General features: G+C 32.8%; 1 protein-coding gene across 1 annotated transcript; it reads left to right on the forward strand.

Annotated features, from left to right (window-relative positions):
- The first annotated feature begins 6353 nt into the window (after positions 1-6353).
- On the forward strand, positions 6354-20585 carry LOC128985562 (uncharacterized). Its single transcript, XM_054405166.1, has 4 exons — positions 6354-6567; positions 7372-7387; positions 15690-15948; positions 18074-20585. The coding sequence occupies exons 2-4, from the start codon at positions 7380-7382 to the stop codon at positions 18341-18343; spliced, it is 537 nt and encodes a 178-aa protein (XP_054261141.1). The 5' UTR covers positions 6354-6567; positions 7372-7379; the 3' UTR covers positions 18344-20585.
- Positions 20586-21876: the final 1291 nt, after the last annotated feature.

The following is a 21876-nucleotide window of genomic DNA, read 5'->3' on the forward strand; positions in this document are numbered from 1 at the left end:
TAAAAAGCAATTGTTTCAAAACAACTGCTACCCTTTGCTGCTCTGGTTATACCTACCTGTACAAAACAGAATTTAAACCCAAAAATACAAAAAGATAAGAACATAACAGTGAGGATGTGTATAAGTTACTTGAAAATAAGTTCACAATCCTGACTGTATAGTAAATACTGTGGATTAACTGGTTGAAGGGTTTACGTTTTGAACACAATGCCAATAATTGACCCTTATTGTAACATATAACATATAAACTGCTGAGTGACAATAATTGTGATCATAATTATAGTGATATAGGTACCAAAAGGGTTTAGAGAAACCGTCAAGAATGTTTTGCTGAAGTAGAACAACTAACTGTAAGTTTAAAAACTAGCAATACCGGTTCATGGAAACACAAATGTTTTGTGATTTTCAATAATTTGTTTTTTCCCAAATTTTTACCCTAGGGCTAAACAAACAATTTTGTATATTGAAGCATTGTAGAATACTAACAACTGTACGCTAAGTTTACAAACTAGCAATACGGGTTCATGGAAACACAATGTTTTGTAATTTTCAATAATTTGTTTTTTCCCAAATTTTTACGGCTAAACAAACAATTTTGTATATTGAAGCATTGTAGTATACAATTAAAGGTTACAGTGAAAATTCCAAAAAAATAACTGTAGCCTACATTTGAAATTCCAAAGTTATTCAAAATATGTAGTTTGCTTGTTTAGAGAGATAAATGTTTCTAAATCTTGTAGATTTATTTCATAATACTTCATGATACTAGTAACATTTTACAGAAAAACACGTTCCTTTCCTGCAGCAACAAACCTAGGTACTCATTAAATTTAATGCAATTTTAATAATATGCGATGAATATGAAAATAGTAAAAAACAATCTGACGAATTGAAATTTGCTTAGTCTGCAGGTTTGCTGCAGTGGAGTTACTTTTAATTGAAATGTCCCCTGAGAGTGATCAGTAAATTTATTAGACTCCTGATTGTATGTGCATTTTCTGTCAAAGATAACTTTCTTGTCTACAAAGTGACCAGTAGCATAGCAATCTGCTTACTGTGTAGTGTAGTGTGGCAAAATTATTGAAAACTAGCATACATGTTGCTCGAAATCGAGCAACTGCAAAGAAGTAAAGTAGTTATTAAAAAAAAAAATAGGCCCCCCTAATTTATTCAAAAACGAATAAAAGTAATAATTTCCAATGAGTTTTAAAAGACTCAACTCATTGATTACGTACCTAACAGTTCCATATAATCAACATTTCTTCTAAATATTTTATCATTTTTCAAAAGCTGATCTGGTATTTTGTATTCTACAAATGTTTCCCACTTATAGCACTTAGCACTAGGTTGTCCATAGTGATCTTCGTCAATGATAATGTAGTCTGCATGGTACTACCCATTGTCACCAGTACTTTACAAATTTCAGTCATTTTTATATAGCGATAACATTTTGTTTATATTTCTTAAGAACTGCCTGATTTTCTGCATAACCTCTCTTTCACAATTTTATTTGCTTCAATTGGCATTAATTTGGCTAGTTACTGTTATAATGTAAGTTATATTTACCAGAAAATATGCAGAATTGAATGGCCTAATGTTGTTCAGATGGTTTTTTGTTTCCCTTAAATGTGAATAATAAAGTGAATAATGCGAATCCTTCAATGAAAGTTTTATTATGGTTTCTTGGATGTAGTCGTATTAAGTCCATGTTTCCTACAAAATAGTAGTACTTTGGCTAACATCCTTGTTCATTGTTTGTGGGAATCTTCATATTGTAGGTGTTCTTCATTATATAGGATGAAAACTATAGCTGTAAATGTTTTTTTTTATCTCTATTTCTTCTACTTCTGACTTTCCTATGTTTCCATGGTTAACAAATCGGTTCTTGCAATGATTGCTCAAGAAATACAGTACCCTGTCAATTCCTTTTCTCATTTGATAAAATATATCAAATTGCCCAGGCTTTCTCGATTTTACTTTCTCCCCCTAACTTATACCATAGTAAATGGAGAAAGTATTGTTTTCGTCAAAATTTTTGAGTGGATATATTCGTTTTGGGTCCCCCTGGACCCAAAAAAGTGGTTTTCGAAGTGATGTCTGTGTGTCTGGATGTGTACAGAGATAGGGACTACACCTGTGGTCCGATTTCGATGAAATTTGGTATGTAGGTTCTAATCCATGGTATCTCCAGGCATTTTGAATTGAATGCATTTTTAATTTTGAAATTGTCATTTTTATTTATATTCTTATTTATATTTTATATTCTTATATTTATATTTTCAGTGAAAGTGTTATATGACTGCCACCATAGAAGACAGACTTTTTCCCCTTGCTGTATTTATTTATATATTGTAATACTCTGTTAAAGTTATTTTTATATGATTAATGCTACAGAGTAATTGGCATGTGCTGTTTTGTAGCATTGGAAAATAAAATAAAATAAATAAATAAAAATAAAATAAATGAATAATTTTTTTTTATTTTGATTTTTAATGGGGATTTTCCCATAAAAAACCGGAAAAATCAAATTTTTTCAAAAATGGCCCGAACGATTTTGATAAAAATTTAGTATGTTGTAGCCCTTTAAATTCTGAACAAAATGGCACAAATCCTATTTCTGTAAAAATGACAGTTCAAAAGTTATTGTAAATTATGTTATTTTCCCATAAAACCCCCATAAAATAACAAAAAATAGGGTTTTAGAAAAAATCCGGTTTTGATTTAACATAGTATGGCGTATGGGTATGTATAGTATGGTTGGTCCTTACAATTTTGGTAGTTTTTTTCATTTTTATAAATATAGATTTTTAATGGGGATTTTCCCATAAATCCCCATAAAATAACGGAAAAATAGGATTTTTCCAAAAATGGCCGGAACGATTTTGATAAAAATTTAGTATGTTATAGTCCTTTATATTCTGAACGAAATGGTAGGTACAAATCCCATTCCTGTAAATATTACGGTTCAAAAGTTATTGTAAATTATGTTATTTTCCCCATAAAGTAACGGAAAATCGGATTTTCCCAAAAATGGCCCGAACAGGTTTGATAAAAATTTAGTATGTTATAGTATTCTGAACTAAATTGTACAAATCCCATTTCCGTATATTTACTCTCACCGCTTACAAAGGCTTATAAAGGCTTTCTGTTGACAAACTTATGGGAGAAAGTATGTGTCAGAATGCTGATACCGTTTATTACGCACGATTTTTATTTCAGCTGCAGTTTTTTAATACGGACAAAATGAGAGTTTAAAAATTAGAAATTAAAAAAAAAAATTATTGTAGGCCTAAAACTAAAAAAAATATATAATTAATTTATTAATTAAACTATCATAACCTAACCTAACTAACCAAACTTGCTGATAATGACAAAATTGAATGAAGGTGTACTAATAGAAGAAATAGTTCTGTTCGTAAAATAAAACTATAAATGCCTCAAATTAAATTTTATATTTTTTAATTATAAAATAAAACTGTCATAACCTAACCAAACTAACCAAACTTGCTGATAATGAAAAAATTTAATGAAGGTTTACTAATCGAAACAATAGTTCTGTTCATAAAATAAAACTATAAATAGCTCAAATTCAATTTTATAAGGTTTTAATTATAAAATTTAACTGTTATAACCTAACAAAACTAACCAAACTTGCTGATAATGCAAAAATCTTAGACAAAAAGTTTGTGCCTACGATGGGTTTCGAACCTGGTACCATAAGTTTCGAAGCTCGGCACGCTATCCACTAGACCACCGAGGCTGATGGCTTCAACTCGTTTTATTGCTATAATGGTGTTCCCTCAGCCAATAGAATGCTCTCATTTTGTTCTTATTAAAGTAACTGCAGCTGAAATAAAAATTGTGCGTTTATTACAATCATTGAGGTTATCCGGAAGTCAGAAGCCTAGCATATAGCTCAGTGAGCATACTACACAGGCTGTGTAGCCAACCTTACAAATACAAATCACCAACAACCTTATCAGGAAGGTGTTTATATATAACATATGTTTTAAGAATAGGAAAGGTTGATTACTCTGGTCTATGAAAATATTGACTCCATTTCAAATGCGCAGAAATAGATTTGCAATTTATATTGTTTTGGATGGTTTTCAACTCTATGTTTTTATTTTCAATCTTTTAGTAAATTTATGTTCATAAATTGAAATAAATAATATGCAAACTAATGAGCTGGGGCCTATTTCATAATAAACTACCAACTAATATAATTAGTAAATCAGCTGATCACCCAATGCAAATCTAATGGAAATTACAAGTTACAAGTTGTAACTTGTAACTTGTAGTTTATTATGAAACGGGGCCCTGGTGTCACTTGTCTGCCGTTTACCTTATGGAACGTCTGGCGCTAAACAACCACGGCCGCCTTTAACTCCAGCCTGCACCTTCGAAGTGGCAACGTCGCAAGTGGTGTTGTAACAGCTGTTTTGTTTGGAAGCAGCTAAATGGTATTATTTGTGTATTTACGAAAGATTGGTAACTGGACTATGACAATATTTACTCCGCTTAAAAATGTACAGATATAGATTTTTTATTCATATTTGTTTCGGTTTTCAATCCTGTGTGTTTTATTTTCAATATTTTAATAAATTTATGTTCATAAATTTAAATCAATAAAGTGCGAATTAATTAGCTGATGTCAACTGTCTGCCATGTTATCTTATGGGACGTCTGTCACTAAACAACACCACTTGCGACGTTGCCAATTCTACGGGTCTGACTTAGGGGAGGTACGATTGAGGCATTAGTTCAAAATTCCTCCGTGAACAGCGCTGTAGTAGAGAGCACTTTGGCAATGAAGCACTAATCACTAAATAGTTCTGTTCATAAAATAAAATTATAAATGCCTCAAATTCAATTTTATTATTTTTCAATTATTAAACTATCATAACCTAACCGAACTAACCAAACTTGCTGATAATGAAATAATATAACAAAAGTTAAGTTAAAAAAAATAATTCTGTTTAAAAAAAACTAGAAACTGCTCAATTAAAATTGTATAATGACTAATAATAAAATTAAACTGTCATAACCGAACCAAACAAACCAAACTTGCTGATAATGAAAAAATCTTGGACAAAAAGTTACTGCTACCGGCAGGATTCGAACACGGGACCTTCAGCATATCGGTCCGGCACGCTAGCCACTAGACCACCGAGGCCGATGGCTTCAGGTCGTATTGTTACGCTAATGGCGTTCCCTCAGCTAATAAGAAGCCCACCTGTCATCGTAGCCTCTTCTATACCTCCCCTGAGTAAATACCCAATTCTACTAGGCCGCGTCCTGTAGTTAAAGGTGGCCGTGTAAACAACACTACTTGCGACGTTGCCATCTACCAGGCCGTGGCCTGGAGTCAATGTGGCCGTGGTTATTTGCCAAGTTTATACTACTTCTTAAGCCTTTGTTTAATATGCTGACGTTTCACTCCACAGAGATTATGGAATAACCTTTTAAAATCGTCCACAAATATATTATATTATATCCTAATAGGCCAACTTAGTTTAGAAGTCTTATATACATAAAACATACTACATAAGAAAATATTTGTTGATCCCTCTGTGATTTTACAAGTTTTCTCCTCGTCTTTAAGAAGCTGACAAATGACTTGATCTTAAATGCTTTCATCCAGGGTTAGCGTTTCTCCCGTTTTCGCACATTAGGAGTGCAGTGTCAAGGATTAAGCCGATTAAGTAAGTATATATATACTATTTTTTAAATAAAATTCAAATTTTATTTTAAATTTAAAGTTATTTCTCAACGCTAAAATTACATTACATTAGCATGCCTACATTGTTCAAATTCCCTTATTTTGAATCTCCTTAAATAAACAATGCAAGCAATTCCAACACCATAAAACAGCTTCATTAAAAAGAATAGGCTATATTTTTAATTAATTTTCAGCAATTTACAGTCATTATTTAAATATTGCTAGGTACCGGTACTCAATATTTTGGATCTTGTGACTTTTACTTTTACTTTACTTTTCAATCAAATCGCGACCATACAAAGTAGGCATTTTCATTTTTGTTTTACACAACAAAACAAACGTAAAAACGAAAACGTCAAGGATAAAATAGTAGGAGTTTAACATAAATTTGCATACGATCAAGTATCAATTAATTATTAAGAACACATCGTTGACCAGTTTTGTTCAGTGGTCAGTGACTTTTTGATTGTGTAGTTGCAAGCCTGTACCAACAACAGGTGTGTCTCCGCTCCGATGAAATAAATGTCAAAGCAAAGCTTATCAGGCGAGGGAAAGATTGTGATCCTATTGGCTGAGGATAGTTTTGTTTTGTTTTATGGGTTCAGCGATAGATAAAGAAGGGAGTGGAGTAGGCTACATAAACATGAGTTAGAGATCAGTTAATCAGTTTAGTCTGATGCACAATCAGAATTAAGGACCACACACGTATAGATTCCTAAATTTCTGATCCTAAGTTTCTTATTATTTAATACTGAATTAGTGACAGTAGGAAACCTTAGCATTTCAATTGCAATTTGTTAAAGTAAGTTGACATCACCTTCCCAGCAATCAACTGGATACCTACCCTACAAACTAGTGATGGGAGAATCGAATACTTTAAAGAATCGAATACCGTGAATTCGTAGCCTCCCCTGTATTCGAATACTTTTACGAATACTTGTATTCGAACACCTTTGAGTATGCAAAGCATGGAAAATGAGTGTGTAATTCTTTTTTCCCGTTCTTTTGGCCACTGTTATTTCGTTTTACAGTAATTAATTCGTTAATATAATTTATTCTATGTAATTTTAAATTATATGATTTTTAAAAGGTACATTTATTTTTACTTATAATTATTTCATGGTCAGTTACAGTCTAATTAAGGTATTATTTTCTATTATATTAACTAATTAATATCTTAAATAATATGTCTTATTCATTTGTATGGATAATTTACATCAGATATGCATGGTATTTTGCCATGTAACTATATAAATCGGTTGCAGTTATAATAAATTCTATTCAATTGCCCTCTACCAGTAGTAACCTAATATTTTAAATATCCAATATATTCTAAATGTTAACGATTAATAATAATCTTATGTAAATTATAGGGCTAATGGTAAAACTATAACGAATAGATGAAAACAAATGCTGCAGTAAAAACATTAAATACTCTTACGAATGCTAAAAGGGAATTCAGTAGTTGAAAAAGTGTTGAATACATTTTTGAATCCCCCGAATTCGCTTTCTAGATGCAAGAAATCCTGCAAAATCTGAGGTCAAGAGTATTCACAAAAAAGTATTCGTACGAATCTGAAGTATTCGAATCTACGAATACTCGGGCTGTATTCGAATACTATTCGATTCTGTATTCGATTCTCCCATCACTACAAACATGACTGAGTAAGTGATTCTTTACGTGATTGTAATTAATTTAATTTTTGCTTATTGTTGTTTGTTTTTATTTCGACATTTGTACTATGGCAATCGTTAACTAGCTATTTGATTTTATATGTTAAAGATTATATTATTAAAGGACAAAGATAGTGCAACTTTCTGTTTAATTATTCTTGGTTCATTTTCTTAGTATAGTTTAATCTTTAAAAGTTTGCAATGGTGAGGATAGTTCTTTTTAAACACTGTTAACTGCTTCACAACTAACTTAATTTGGTTCACAAGCGGTTTAATATATAATAAACAAATTGGTAAATGGAATAGGTTAGGCTTAGCATCAATTTGGTAAGAACCAACCCACTAATTTATAATAATGATGTTATATTTGTGATCCATTTGGTTATGTAGATTTTGGAATGTAGATAATTTTAATATTGTAGAAGTGCCTGTTAGTAGCTGGCGGCCCACCAGATTTTTAATTCATATTGTTTCGGTTTTCAATTCTGTATATTTTATTTTCAATATTTTATATTTATATTTATGTTCATAAATTTCAATTTGAATCAATAAATTGGGAATTAATGAGCTGATGTCACCTGTCTGTCATGTTATCTTATGGGACGTCTGTCACTAAACAACACCACTTGCGACGTTGCCAATTCTACCAGGCCGCAGTAGAATTGCGTTCGTAGAAATGTGTTCATGATGCATAGTAGTTGAGGGTTGGTTGTAATACTAGATACTTTTTGAGCAAATTTCCCATCTAGGGAATAAGCCATAGTAGATCTCACGGTATGACCTAGACCCTGCGACTTCTTTACTGTTTTGTATTGATGTCCAAAACACGAGGCTAAATTATTCGTAGCGTACTAGGCCCACATGATCTAGTTTTTAATTTATTTATTTTAATGTCTTGAGTTGTAAAATTTGTGGAAGTGCCAAAAGCAGGTAAAGATAACATTCTCTTGAAAATGATTAACTTACCGTAAACAAAACTTTTATTTAAAATATTCATTTTTCCATGATATCATTTAACTTTAATACATTTAAATTCTTGAAAATAAGCTCTGCTGATCAAAATTATATTAAGTTTCAATCTTTAAAAAAATTCCTTCAAAGGCCAATTCAATTCCGCCTTTGCCATGGTCAGCTCTGAAGCTCGACGAGAGGGTCACACAAGGGATCTAAAATTTCAAGATCCATTACACGTTTACGATTACCACCGAGTAGGTAATCTAATTCATCAAGAAGGTCATGATCCTGAATACGCACAGATCTATAAGTACGACGTTGGCACTGAAACCCCAAAGCACATGTAAAACAATTCAAACAAAAAATGCAATGAAAACATTTATGCGGGAAATAGGGTAAAAATGCCTACCCATTTGCCCAATCTTTTAAAATTGTGGTGGAAATTTGTAGGGACGAGAGCTCCGAGGAGTCAAGTTAGATTCTTATGTGCATTGTAAGAGACAAAAGAAGTGACTTCCCTCGCTACAATGGTGCTACCTGTATAGATGTCGAAGCTATTTTAAAGCTGAAAACAGAGCACCACCTGGCCAAATAAATCTTTGTTTTTTTTATTTTCAAAAACTATTAGTGTTCAACGTGAATCCGTTCTAGATACGTCGTTAAATCCACTCTTATGTTCCCAACCGGAGACTTTGGTTGGGGCACCTAATTTAAACACGCATAAAACAGAACGTTTCGTAAAATTACAATGCTATAGTTAGTACGTGTCGTACTGGTTGGCGTCAAGAGAGGGATATAGCTTGCTAGGTCTGAAAAGATAACTTTACAGTGTGTGGTTGACACCTACGTTGTCATAGAGGGCACCACCCTACCTAAAGAGATCATAAAGATCCTATCATAAAAAGATTTTTTTGTACTTAAGAGATACCCTAACCAAAGCAGTATGAGAACGGATCTATATTTAAATATTGTACCGTAGATTACTTTTATAATTTTTTACAACATGATATTTTTCACATTTCTATAATCAGTCATAATAGAAATTACTTTAGAGTGACTATATGATTGAGGGTTTGCTGTTTATGTTTTTTGTTCTTCATTATTTTATTACAAGTTGCAGTTTTGCTCGATTTCGAGCAACAGGTTATCTAGTTCTTTACAAAATCTGAACCTAAAATCACCTTCCTAACTAGATTCCTCGCTATCAAACATGCTACATTCCAAGAGAAATTGTGAATCATAACCTTCATGGAACATTGACCCATGATATCTATGTTGTTATTTATTGCTTTACAACTGACATTAGCTCCCCTTATCTCCTTCACTAAATTATTTGACTTTAGCTTCTTGTAAATCTTCATTGATAAGACTAACACTACTTCCTGAATCTAGTAGAACATTTTCAGATAAACACTTCCCCATATTTACCTTCAATGTAGGTAGCATACGTAATTTTGACTTTTGGTCTTTTACTGGTCTTGACTTTTCATACTTATTTCTTCTACTTAGCTTATTAAATCTTCTTACCTCATTGCAATTCATTCTCCTTTATATCTGGCTTTTGTTGTAGAATATTTTACTCTTCCTCTGGGGAAAACCTACTTTCCTATTCAGATCTATGATTTTCCCCCACTTACTCCATGTTTTGGAGCAGAAGGTGGTTCGTTGTATCTACTTTGCGGTCCAGGAGGTGGTCCATGGTAACGATTTTGAGTAGCAAAAAGGTGGTCCATTGTAACGGTTTTGAGGAGCAGTACATTGAATCTGTTCTGAGGTACTGGGATTACCTGTCTACTGAAGCAGTTCCTTGCAATGTGTCCCAATCTATTGCAGTTGAAAAATTTGACTGGACTACTTATATTATTTACCATCCTCCCTTGTGTTGTGTTGTGTACCCGCACGGAGCTTTGACAGTCGTCCTCGTATGCGACATTCTGAGCATGTATACATAACTTATCTAAGTCATCAAAAGATTGAGGCATACTATAAAATACCAACTTTGATCTGGTTTCAGGGTACCTACATTCCTATTGTTATTAACTCTACCAATTCTTGTTCTGAATAGGCACAATTTAACAACCTAGCATTTTCCTTGATTTGGAGCATATAACAATTGAGAGCTTCATTAACCCTTTGAGGTCTGTTTACAAGGTTTCTTTTCAAATTTTCCCTTAAACCTACAGATACAAAATAGGATAGTAATCCTTGATGTAGCACATTTAAGCTTACCTTGGAACGCTTGAACTCTAGCAATTTTATATGCAGTGGTCCTGTTGAGTATCCTAGGCTTAAGTCTATTACCTGATCATCGGTAAGCTCAGTTTCATCTTTGAGTTTCAAAATATTACTTATGAAACCTAATAACTTAATTTACATCAAGTCCATCACAAACATGAAAATTTCTTAAATGTATTTGGATTGGATTGGGTAGCTTATAGCTAAATTAGATTGTGATACTTTTTCTATACACTTTAATTTTTCTGTAAAAACATTTTCGAGTTCCTCCTCCTCTAAAATACTCTCACTTAGTTTACGCTCTACTGTAGCTTTTTCGTTTGCATCAAAGTTGAGTTTATCAAATGACTCTTTTGATGAAATAAATGACTACTGTCTTTAAATTGTCAATCAACCCCTCTACTTTAGCTTTTTCATCCACGCCTAGCTTAAACTGACTTAAATTATTTACTCTTGATCCATAGTGATAATTTTAATTTCTGCTCTAATGAAACCATTTATGTCTCTACTCTCTTCAAGATCTTCGATTTTGTTTTCCAAACTTTGCAAATTAGGCTATTAGTTACAGTTTGAATTCCGTCAACAACAACATTTTTTTTAAAGATTATGAGGGTTAGGCATTACATTAATCTTAGCTCTGACACACTGTCATTGGAATGAAACTCAATCCCTATTACTGTTAGTTCATATTGAAGTTCTTGTTTCACTAAAAAATCTACTTTTAATGCCATTTTATGTTACTTCAATAACACATTTTAAATGAAATTAAAGAATTTATATCTTACATTTGACTCCAAACTTTAAAAATCTAGCAGAGTGGCACATTTTGTAGCGTACTAGGCCCACATGATAGTTTTTAATTTATTTATTTTAATGTCTTGAGTTGTCAAAATTTGTGTAAGTGCCAAAAGCAGGTAAAGATAACATTCTCTTGAAAATGATTAAACAAAACTTTCATTTAAAATATTCATTTTTCCATAATATCACTTAACTTAAATACACTTAAATTTTTGAAAATAAGCTCTGCTGATCAAAATTATATTAAGTTTCAATCTTAAAAAAATTCCTTCTTCATACAATATACCAAAAAACTTCACTTTATTTTAAGTTTATAAATTCCTTCTTAATCATGAGCCCAAAAAAAAATTAAATTAATCAGAATCTTTGTGAACAATATGTAATCAAAATCTGGAAAAGAGAGGACATCTGATGTCCTCTCTTTTCCACATCTGTTATCATATCTAAAATAAAACTAACTTAATTTAAAATTTTAAAAAGACACCCAAAACGTGGGGTACTTGACCTAGTTAACCAACAAATTATAACTTAATAAATTATAACTCTACAACTGAATTAGCACAACTGAGAGCGGACAAGAAGGGTGATTAAGTTTTGTCTGACCAAGGTAACCCCGAGATTGGCTGAAAACCATGTGCTTCAAACAATGACTGAATTACCCTGGCCAATCAAATTGTCGTCTCTTTTCCTTACAGGATCTTGCAAACTATTTAAATTTCTGGTTTAACAGACAAAACTGAATTGACACGTTTAGAATATTTCATGATTGAGCAGAGCTAAAAAAAAAGAAAATACTAAACATTAAACATTGAATTTGTTTATAAAGTGAGACAAAAAATACAAAATATAAAATGCTACATATTAAAATGTTATACATATACTAGCTATTACCCATCGGCTTTGCCCGACATAGCTTAGTGTTTTATTACCACAACTACTTGGGGGAGCGAGCTGGTCTAGTGGTTAGAGCGCGGGACTTTGGTTCCAGAGGTCCCAAGTTAAAATCCCGCCAAATCACCAATGGATTTTATATATGTGATAATGCCGCAACCCCTAGGTCTGGCCTTAAGTAATGTGAAAAACAATTCCGGGCTCGTGCCTAACGTCCTAGGAAAAAAAAATTCTACTACCTACTATAAACCCATTGAAGACGTGACTTCGCTAAGGGCTAAAATAAATTTTTCATTTATTTACATTATTATATTATTAGAAGTTTTTGAAGTGACTGTAAGAAAAGAATGCAAAACATCATTGGGAAGATGTATAAATATAATATAGTCCATTAGTCATTTTAGGGTAAAATATCCCTCTACATAGAAATAATCCCCTAAATAGTGAAACTTTGCACATGTGTAGTACAAAGGTAGTACTAGTACCCAGTAACAACATATTAAAAATCAATGTTTGTGCATGCTGTGCTACGGCCGCCATCTTGGAAAATGGTGGCTGATTTTCACTTTTTTGAACATATTTTACAAACCGTTGGAAATACAGATAGGTATTTTGTTCAATCAAAGTTAATGAACACAAAATATACTTTTAAATAATGACAACATTTATCTTTAACTTTTCATTGAGGAAAATTGAAAAAAATTAAATTCTCCATGTTATTCTTATGGAGGATAAGAAACCTGTTGTAGATTGCTTGTTTATGGATATCTTTTGATAAAACTTTCAAAATGATTTATTTTATACTAAGAAAGCTATTATTTTGATTAAAAACACTTCATAATCCTTCCTGTAGCAGCAAAACAGAAGCCCAAATCACAACACACACTTCCAAAACTATGTTACCACCAAAAATAACCAAAAATACTCCTCCCACCAACAAAGTAACGCTTCAGCCCTTACCAAAAACGTGGGTTATTAGTTTTTGTGTTTTGATAACATTTTGGGATATTAATTTATTTCATAATCCTAAGTCATGAAGCTACTACACTAAATAACACACTTTATTATTTTTCCTGTAGCAACAAACCTAGGTTCTCTTTAAAACTAATTCTATTTAAATAGGAAATAAAGACAAGTTTGAGTAAAGAATTTTTGTAAAAATCCCATCAGGCTGATGCAAGTACGCTTAGTCTGCAGTTTTGCTCCTGGTGTTAGTGTGTGAGGATAAAATCCTAAAATACCCTGTGGGTAGTTGATACATGCACTAATGGTTAAATTAATGGTTTACAATCACTAAGTGTACTGTATGAAATTTATTATTTGTCTAATTGTATTACAAATTGAAAATATGTATGTCAATACAAATAGGTTTTCAAATATAAATTGGTGATTGTGTTGTGTTGTGTTACATATTACAGTGGAACCTTGATAAGAAGACCCTCGATAACAAGCCACCCTTGATTACAAGTGCAATTTTCAAATCACCTTGAAATTATTTTACCCCTAATCACATGTTATTGCAAACCTCAATAAGAAGTCAACCTTGATAACAAGTCTTATTTAATAATCCCCATGAGAGTCTTGTTATCGAGGTTCTACTAATGCATTCCAAGCTCAGTTTGACCACCCAGACAAATCTCTGTGGGAGTGTAGATAATATACCATTTGTGATAAGAGCTGTTTGTTTCTGGCCCCAGTAACAACAAACGTTGTTTAGTGGCAGCAGATCTGTAGCGATTCTCAAGAAGTGTGACTCATGTGCCTAGCTCAGCTAAATAATCTCTCGTCTGAATGAGTCAACCATTTTATTTTGTTTATTATTTACATAAAGATATTCCAGTGATTTTCAAACTATTTAAATTCAAAGTTTTAATCCTTACTGCCATATTAGTAGTTTTTGGATTTTTAGATTAATCTGTGCTCTTATGCTTTAACAGCTAAAATTCTTTCAGTTAAATTTGTTCTGTAGTTTCAGTTCATTAGCCTTTATTCACATTGAAGACTGGGAAACAAATGCCTTATAAATCATAATTGTATACTTTTGATAGCTAAAAATCTCTGCAAATCATCACAAAACTCATAAAATTTCACAAAGTGATTTGGATCATTTTAGGAATTAGAAACATCCTAACAATTGGTAAATAGTGTTTTGATCTATCATTGAAACTCTTAATACCTACTTTAAGTGTGTGATGATAAATTAATTTAATTTTTAAATTAATAATATTGTATGTTACAAAATAATATGAAACACAACCTTTTTAAGACTCAAAGTGTTAGATACTAGATGGTGTTCGTAGAAAATTGAGCGGAGTTGTCAGGGAATTATATTGTCATTGACCATCACCATTAATCTTCAGAATTATATTTATCTTACAGCAAAAATACAATATCTGCGGAGATACAAACTATTGGGTGATTATAATAGTATAACTGTTACATATTGTTTCCCAATGAAGAGAAGCCAAATACAGAGACCTGCAATTACATATGAGATTAAAACTAAATATCACCGAGAAAACTATTTTATTAAGTTCTTTCACACACACACACATACACTTTCACAAACAGTTTGAACAAGAATTTACTCTGTCTTTAATTACACCTTAGGTACCTAATGCTGGCAGGTCTGATCTCAAAATTAATCCTCGATTTCTCAAAATTAATCCTTGATTTTCTTTTAATCAAAATTTAAATAACTTAAACCAGGATTGTAGAATTGGTTTAAAACCTGCTTCTGTGTGATCCAATTGTTGCTTATTGCCGCAACTAGTTTTGACTTGTCAGGAAGTCATCTTCAGAAATTCCACAGGTCATATTCTTAGTCTTGACTCTTACTCCACCCGATCATTCACCAATAAATTTGATATGGTTTTTAAATTGTTTTAATATTCTGTTCCATAATTTTTATGTCTGCGCTTGTAGTGTTTGTGTTTGTACTTTATGTGAATCGATAACCTTTTGATGAAGAGATTTTGACATCCTCTGAAGATAATTTTCTGATAAGTCACAACTAGTTGCGGAAATAAGCGCAATTTGACTGGACTATGCAGAAGTAGGTAGGCTATTGAAAACCAAATTTCTTATTAAATGTACGGAGGCTATACGCAAAAATAAAATTTAGATTGTACGAGTATTCGTTTGAAAAAAACACTAACCCAAAAATATTGTCTACAAGTTCCATGCAGGGGCAAATATTTTGGGTTGTTACTTCCTCAGTATTTAAATTAAATGCTATGTCATACTCTGTGTTGTTATTGTGAGTTTTTTTTCCATGGAGTGAATCTATAAGCACACTAATTATTTGTTGTCCAAAATTACTAAGCAATATTGTATATACTTTCTTTGGGTAAATGTTGGTTAAAACCACAATATAGATCAGGCTACTACTAAGTTGAGATTGTTGTTGTTTCAGTATTCTAGACATTGTGCTGGATTACTGTGTACCAGTGGAGTGGGAAGCTGTCACCAAGCTCGACTACAACAATAAGCGCTACAAACTATATGATCTCAGTGTCGGCTCCAATGAGTACGCTCATGAGGTTAACGATTTTGTAAATGGTGACGTGAACATACAAGTCAAGAAAATTCAGAGAGTACAAAATCCGTTCCAGTTGGGAAAGTTCTGTATCCGCAAAGAACAGAAAAAGCATAGGGGAGAAGACTCTGAAGTGGTATGTAATATTAATGGATAGACATTTTTAATTAGTTTCTTGCTTAAATGTTGCAAACATTAAGCTTCATTTTGAAAAATAATCAAAGTCAATACTCCCATTATCATTAATTATCTTCTTTTACATAGGCCTATTAGCTATTGTTAAATTGGATATCTCTGATAATTGAACAACTAATCACATCCAATCGGAAATTGTGTGATTACCATCTCAAAAAGCAGGTTATCCTTTGTTTAAAGGTGATAAAGCTTTTTTATAACAAGGTGCATTTTAGTTTATAAAATCCTTAAGAATATACTTTAAAAAATGTCTTTGCTATCCATTGTATTCAACAATTAAATGTGTTATTTTAAAGAGTTTACCTCATTTCGGCGGTATTAATCAATGAAGAGTCTGGTGTGTTAAAATTAATGGCACAAAAATAAAACACAATAATTTCAGTACAGTAGAACCCCTCATATCTGACCATGACGGGTTACCGGCAACGGTAGTAATAGTCTGCCGTGATTACGGCAACATCCACGATCGGCCTCTTGGTGTCGCATTAATATGCTCGAACCGCGTATTAACCGATCACGCTCTGGGTTTTTGCCCCAGACAGGAAACAAGTATACGGTTGGACACTAGGTCGGATATCCCAAGGAGTCAGTTATTGCAAGGTCGGATATGAGGGGTTCTACTGTATGTTACTAATAAAGTCTGTTTATTCGCTTGAAAATTTTTATACCAAACAGCCAAAGATCGCAAAGGAATACACCTTCAATAAGTTTTGCTGATGAATCTACAAAATATTTAATAGATTTATTCAGTGGCGGCGATAGCGAGCCTGCGAGCCTTGATCAGGATTTGTTTTTTATTTTACCGGAGCTTGTACCCTTGACAGGCCTCCCTATCATAATAAATAGTCATATGAGTACTATACGTTTTATAAATAATTGTTTCTCAAGCTCTAATTTGGAACAAGGCAAATACTGATTTTCCCTTGTTCTAAATTTCCTTTCCCTTGCGCTCAACCAGTTCTCCATTTGCACACTGGTGTTTCTTTACCAATTATTTTTATAATTTAAATCAACTGTTTTAAAAATCCTAATGTTATTTGCGTCGTGGTGAAAAGTATCTTACATAACTCCTGCAGAAAGTTATTTTCCAGCACCTGCTCCTTGGCTTCACTTCACACATGCAATTCGGTGTTACTGATACTTGAGCGCACACTAGAAAATATGACTCACTAAAAAACCCCATCTACTATGTTGGACACAGACATGGAATTGTTTGTCACATTGCTTCAAGTCAGGCCAACATGTGACCTAAGCCCTCAGGGCTTGCACCGTTTCTGGCATTTAGATTCTTTATGACCTACACCCTACACTGCATCCCAGGTCCTAACTGGCTTCAGAATACCCTGGACAAAATGTGACACACAGGTGCAATTATCCTCACCCTCCGTCATCATTCGTGACCGTGTCCACCAACAGCAGTCCTATGAACTGTTGAGCCTCCAAGCAGGCCTTTCCCAACGCTGGCAGTGGACAAAAGTATGTTCCGCAACATCAAGAATGCCTGGGCAGTATATGTAATCGGGTGACACGGCTTTGCCCATCCTGGACAGGTACTACAAAACACCCCCCCCCCCCGCACAACCCAAGGTTGGACTTGCTGTATCAGTTGCCTGGTCCAGCATCCCCGTGTCTCCTGTTCCCAGCTCTCCTCCCACAGCTGGTAGGTGCGTGTGTGATCCTCTGTTCGTGCCTGTCCACACGGCGCTGATAATTGTCTTCCTCTCCGCCGCCAAAAGTTTGATGAGGATGACTTCAGCAAGGCGGGATTTGGCCTTGGGATTGGCCACCATCTCTTCTTGAGCCTTTACATAACGTGGAATTTTATTTTAGCACTTTTGTTGCTAAACGGAACAGCACATTATCGCCTCAATTTTGCTCTTGCTCCTGCCGTCGTATTAATTGATTTTTATATTCATTATTATTTTACTCAAAACTTATTTGGATAATTGGACATTTAGATAATTGGGGATCAAACAATTGGATTTATACTGTACGGGTATTAGATTATTGTGCAGTATAATATACTCTTAATAAATTATAATTCAGTTTTAAATATTTTTCCTAAGGTCAAGTATTACCATCCCCTGCGCATCAATGATTTGGAGATGGCCCTGGAGCATAACATGGATGTCCGGAGATACGGTAGTCGACACGCTAGTCAGGTGTCCTCACAGAATCCCAAGTTCTACAAGACTCCGTCACTTGCGTTTCTTTCCATGGAGCCTTGCGATGTGATCCTCATTTGTAACGTGTTGGGTCACACATCGGAGGGCTCGACCACTTACAAAGGTAGTGACTCAGAATACATGCCGACTTATGTTGTGAAGGTCGCTTAAAAACCAAAACTCGTCAGGGCTGCCAAAGTTAAGTTTTGTTCAAGTATTGACACTGATTACCAGTTTTGTTATTTTATTTACTTTAGGTTTAAGAGTTTTCTTAAGAGTTTAAGAAAGAATTTTAAAGTTGAGAAAAGCAAAAAGTGTGGGAAGAAGAGATACCACTAGTATTCATGGTAACAGTGTTCCTAGCTATTGTATTTATGTTATACAGTACTACAGAAATGTCGAGTTCAAAAGTGATAGTAATTAATTGTAAGTGGGAATAACAGATTACAACAGGAAAGTAATATTCAACAGTGAGAGTAATTCTAAGTCGGTAAAACGGGTTAAGGTGTCTCATTGAGTTTCTATGATGCAACTTACCCAACACATAATCAGTTTATAAAATATTAAGAGAACAGATTTTAAATCTCACTACGATGTGCCTTGTCTCCAAATACTGTAATGGTAAAGGTATAATAATGAAGTTTAATGACACCAATTAATTTAGAATAGCTATTTTTTTAGTAGCCTATTAAAAACATTAGTGCTGTTAAAAATATTGATTTCAACTAAGTAAAAAGTATATTTTTGTTCACTACCAAAGCACCAAAACAACCAAACCTAACCAAAGCAGAAGGTAGCTTGAGATCAGGTCTACTTTAAAGATTATATGCCTTAATGATTATATGCTTATATGATTATATGCTTTAATGATTATATGGTGCTTGGTCAAATTAATTTAAATATTTTCTTCTACAAAATCTTATTGAAACCAAACAATAATTATTAGGGCATTTTTAAATTGTTGTATCTGCTAGACAACTTTTGGAAGTATACATTTTTTATTTATTTTTGATAAGCAATAATGTTTATTTTAGTTTAAATATTTAAATTGTGTTCATCAATTATTATCTATAGTTTGATCTAACTTATTTTACTACTGACTGAGCTTATGTGTGGAATTTTGATCAAACAATTCAAACTTTATTTGGGGATTTTATCTTACCATCTTTTGTACCGTACCCATTTTTGTTAAACCCATTGCATGTTAAAAATATTTTACAATGATGTTATTGTTGTTAACATAGATATTAATGCACATTGATTTATTTCTCCATAGCCTCATCATTACTTTGCATTAAAGAGTATGGAACTATCAAATAATGATATAGCTACATAATGAATTACAGAATATAATGATAATGATAAAAAAATATAGATAAACAGAAATAATGGTAAATTGATAAATTTACAGCAAAATGACTGTCTTTTCAGAAATGTTAAAATTTCCAAAATAAAAATTTTGTTAGCAATACTAGTAACTGAAATGGGGAAGTCTGTTTGCCAATTTCCTAATTAAAATGTTGTCTTAGCTCATAGAATCTTTGTAATGAGATTTACTAGGCTACATAGTATTACTTTTATAATACTGTCCAACTAAGTATTTATTTTTATTTGTATGAAATAGCTTACATGAGTTGCAAATTTAAGTATTATTTTGTGGTTTTCATGCAGGTATTCTCTAGTCTAAAATACCAAGGTTAATGTTGTTATAGATTTACAAGCTAAAAGACTGACACCCACAGATAACATCTAAGGCATTTAAACAAATATATACTCAAACTTACTAGTGTTCTATTTTTATAGATTGGTAAATATTTTCAATATTGTACTGACTGTCCAGTGCCTACAACTTGTACATGTACCTTTGTGTAAGCTTAAATCTTTCTTTTCTAGAAATAGAATATTTTGCCTCAGTAACAGTTTTTGTTTGGAATACTTGATTCCTTGAATTACAACACAATACTTGAATGACAACAATACAGGTACACTTTTTGCCTATTTTATGGTGTTATTCTATTGAATCTATTAACAGCTGCAGTAGATAAAAGAGGGAGCCAAAAACTGTGTCAAATGTTAACACCAAAGCCTCATGGGATGGATTCTATTTGACTGATTTTACAATAACATAGATGAAAATATTGGATCTAAAAGATGTAACCCTCATTTTCAACATTTACAATAAAAATCCTAAATTTTCAGGATTCTATTGCCAATTATTGCTCTCAAATCAGATTGATTCATTAAGTCATTGCTTACACATTTGTGTGTTAACTAAGTTACTACATACATTGGTATGGATGGATTATGTTCTCTTAGGTTAGTTGTTTGTTATGTAGTTGAAATGTTTTTATACTTTTTTATAAATATTTGCAGCCCTTTGTTCTGTTTAATGAAAATAAATGTTTCTTTTGCAGCTTGATTATCATTATTAATCCAATCAAACTCTTTTAAGCATAAGTCAGACTAAACAGCTAAACCTTGGTAACCGACATTGTATTTCTTTATTTCAGTAAGAACATAACTTTTGTTTTAGCCATTACAGATGAGCAACTAGGCCCGTTAAATTTACTTAAATCATTAAGTTTTTTTAGGTTGTAGCTTTTAGCTCATGGATTGCTCATTTTCTTCTTACATCATTAAAAAATGTGATTTAAAACAGCATTTTTTCCTCTCCCAGTCTTTTCTACTTAGAACATCTCAAGCAAACAGATATCAGGGGGTCTGCCACAAGGGGGGGCCGTGACGCAGACTGCGTCATTGAAATTCTTGGGGGGGGGCTCAACAAATTCAAATGGGGGGGGGGCTAAAGTTAATTGCAACAGTGTTCAACGTGACGACAATCCAAAATACATTACGAAATCGCCAGATAGAAAGTGGATAATTAATGACAATAGTTATAATATTGAATTAGGATTTTAGGATAGTTTAGGATTCGTGTAGAAAGTTATTATTTAAGATTAGCAAGACGTGAGATCTAAGAGAGGGAGCGCACGGGATGGCTCAACTGCTGTGATAGATAAAAGATAACGCGTGGTGCAGAGACACGTCCAGCTACAAAGCTCGTTAAAATACAATCAAGTAGCAAGTAGCATACGGCTACAATACTTTACACTATTGTGTATACTCGATTACCTGAGTTAATAGGGAGAGGGAGGGGGGGGAATGAAAAATATGGTTAATCCAATATAGTATAAAATAAAAACAGATGACAAACTCATTAAAACGCTGTAAACAGCCATCAAGTCACGGTTTACATTTTTATAAACGAAATTCAATATTGCACAATCATTATTGTTGTAAATTTCAAATCATTTATCTTGGTTCAGTTGTACAAACGGCAACGTTTAAAATTGTAGCTAACTCAAACTCAACTAATCACTAACCAAACATTACATTGCTATAAATAACATAAATATTAAAGGAACCTTTAGAAAGTGTTATAAGGTACTGCTCATGATAGACAGATAGGCTACCGATAGGTGCTGTATCACAGGCACAGCATAGGAATTTATAGATAAGTAATAAAAAAGTGTAAAATTATATTTAGAGATGATTAAAACACTCTTAAAAAAGAATGTAACGAGAACAATCTTGTTATTCTCTTTCTTTGGTATTCTGTTCATAAGGTTTCTCTTCAATTCATACACAAATTCAACAAGTCGCCATATTTAGGCCTACTCATTGGCCAATCACAGCCTTACTAA

Source organism: Macrosteles quadrilineatus, unplaced genomic scaffold (assembly GCF_028750875.1).
Source record: "Macrosteles quadrilineatus isolate MER2022 unplaced genomic scaffold, UCM_ALF_1.0 Scaffold_2__2_contigs__length_208266976, whole genome shotgun sequence".
NCBI classification, from domain to species: Eukaryota; Metazoa; Arthropoda; class Insecta; order Hemiptera; family Cicadellidae; genus Macrosteles; species Macrosteles quadrilineatus.

What these genes read in the sequence shown, in the direction of transcription:
- LOC128985562 (XM_054405166.1), top strand. An exon ending in GGGGAGAAGACTCTGAAGTG is followed by an intron (nt 15,949 to 18,073) that starts GTATGTAATATT and finishes ATTTTTCCTAAG; the next exon opens with GTCAAGTATTACCATCCCCT.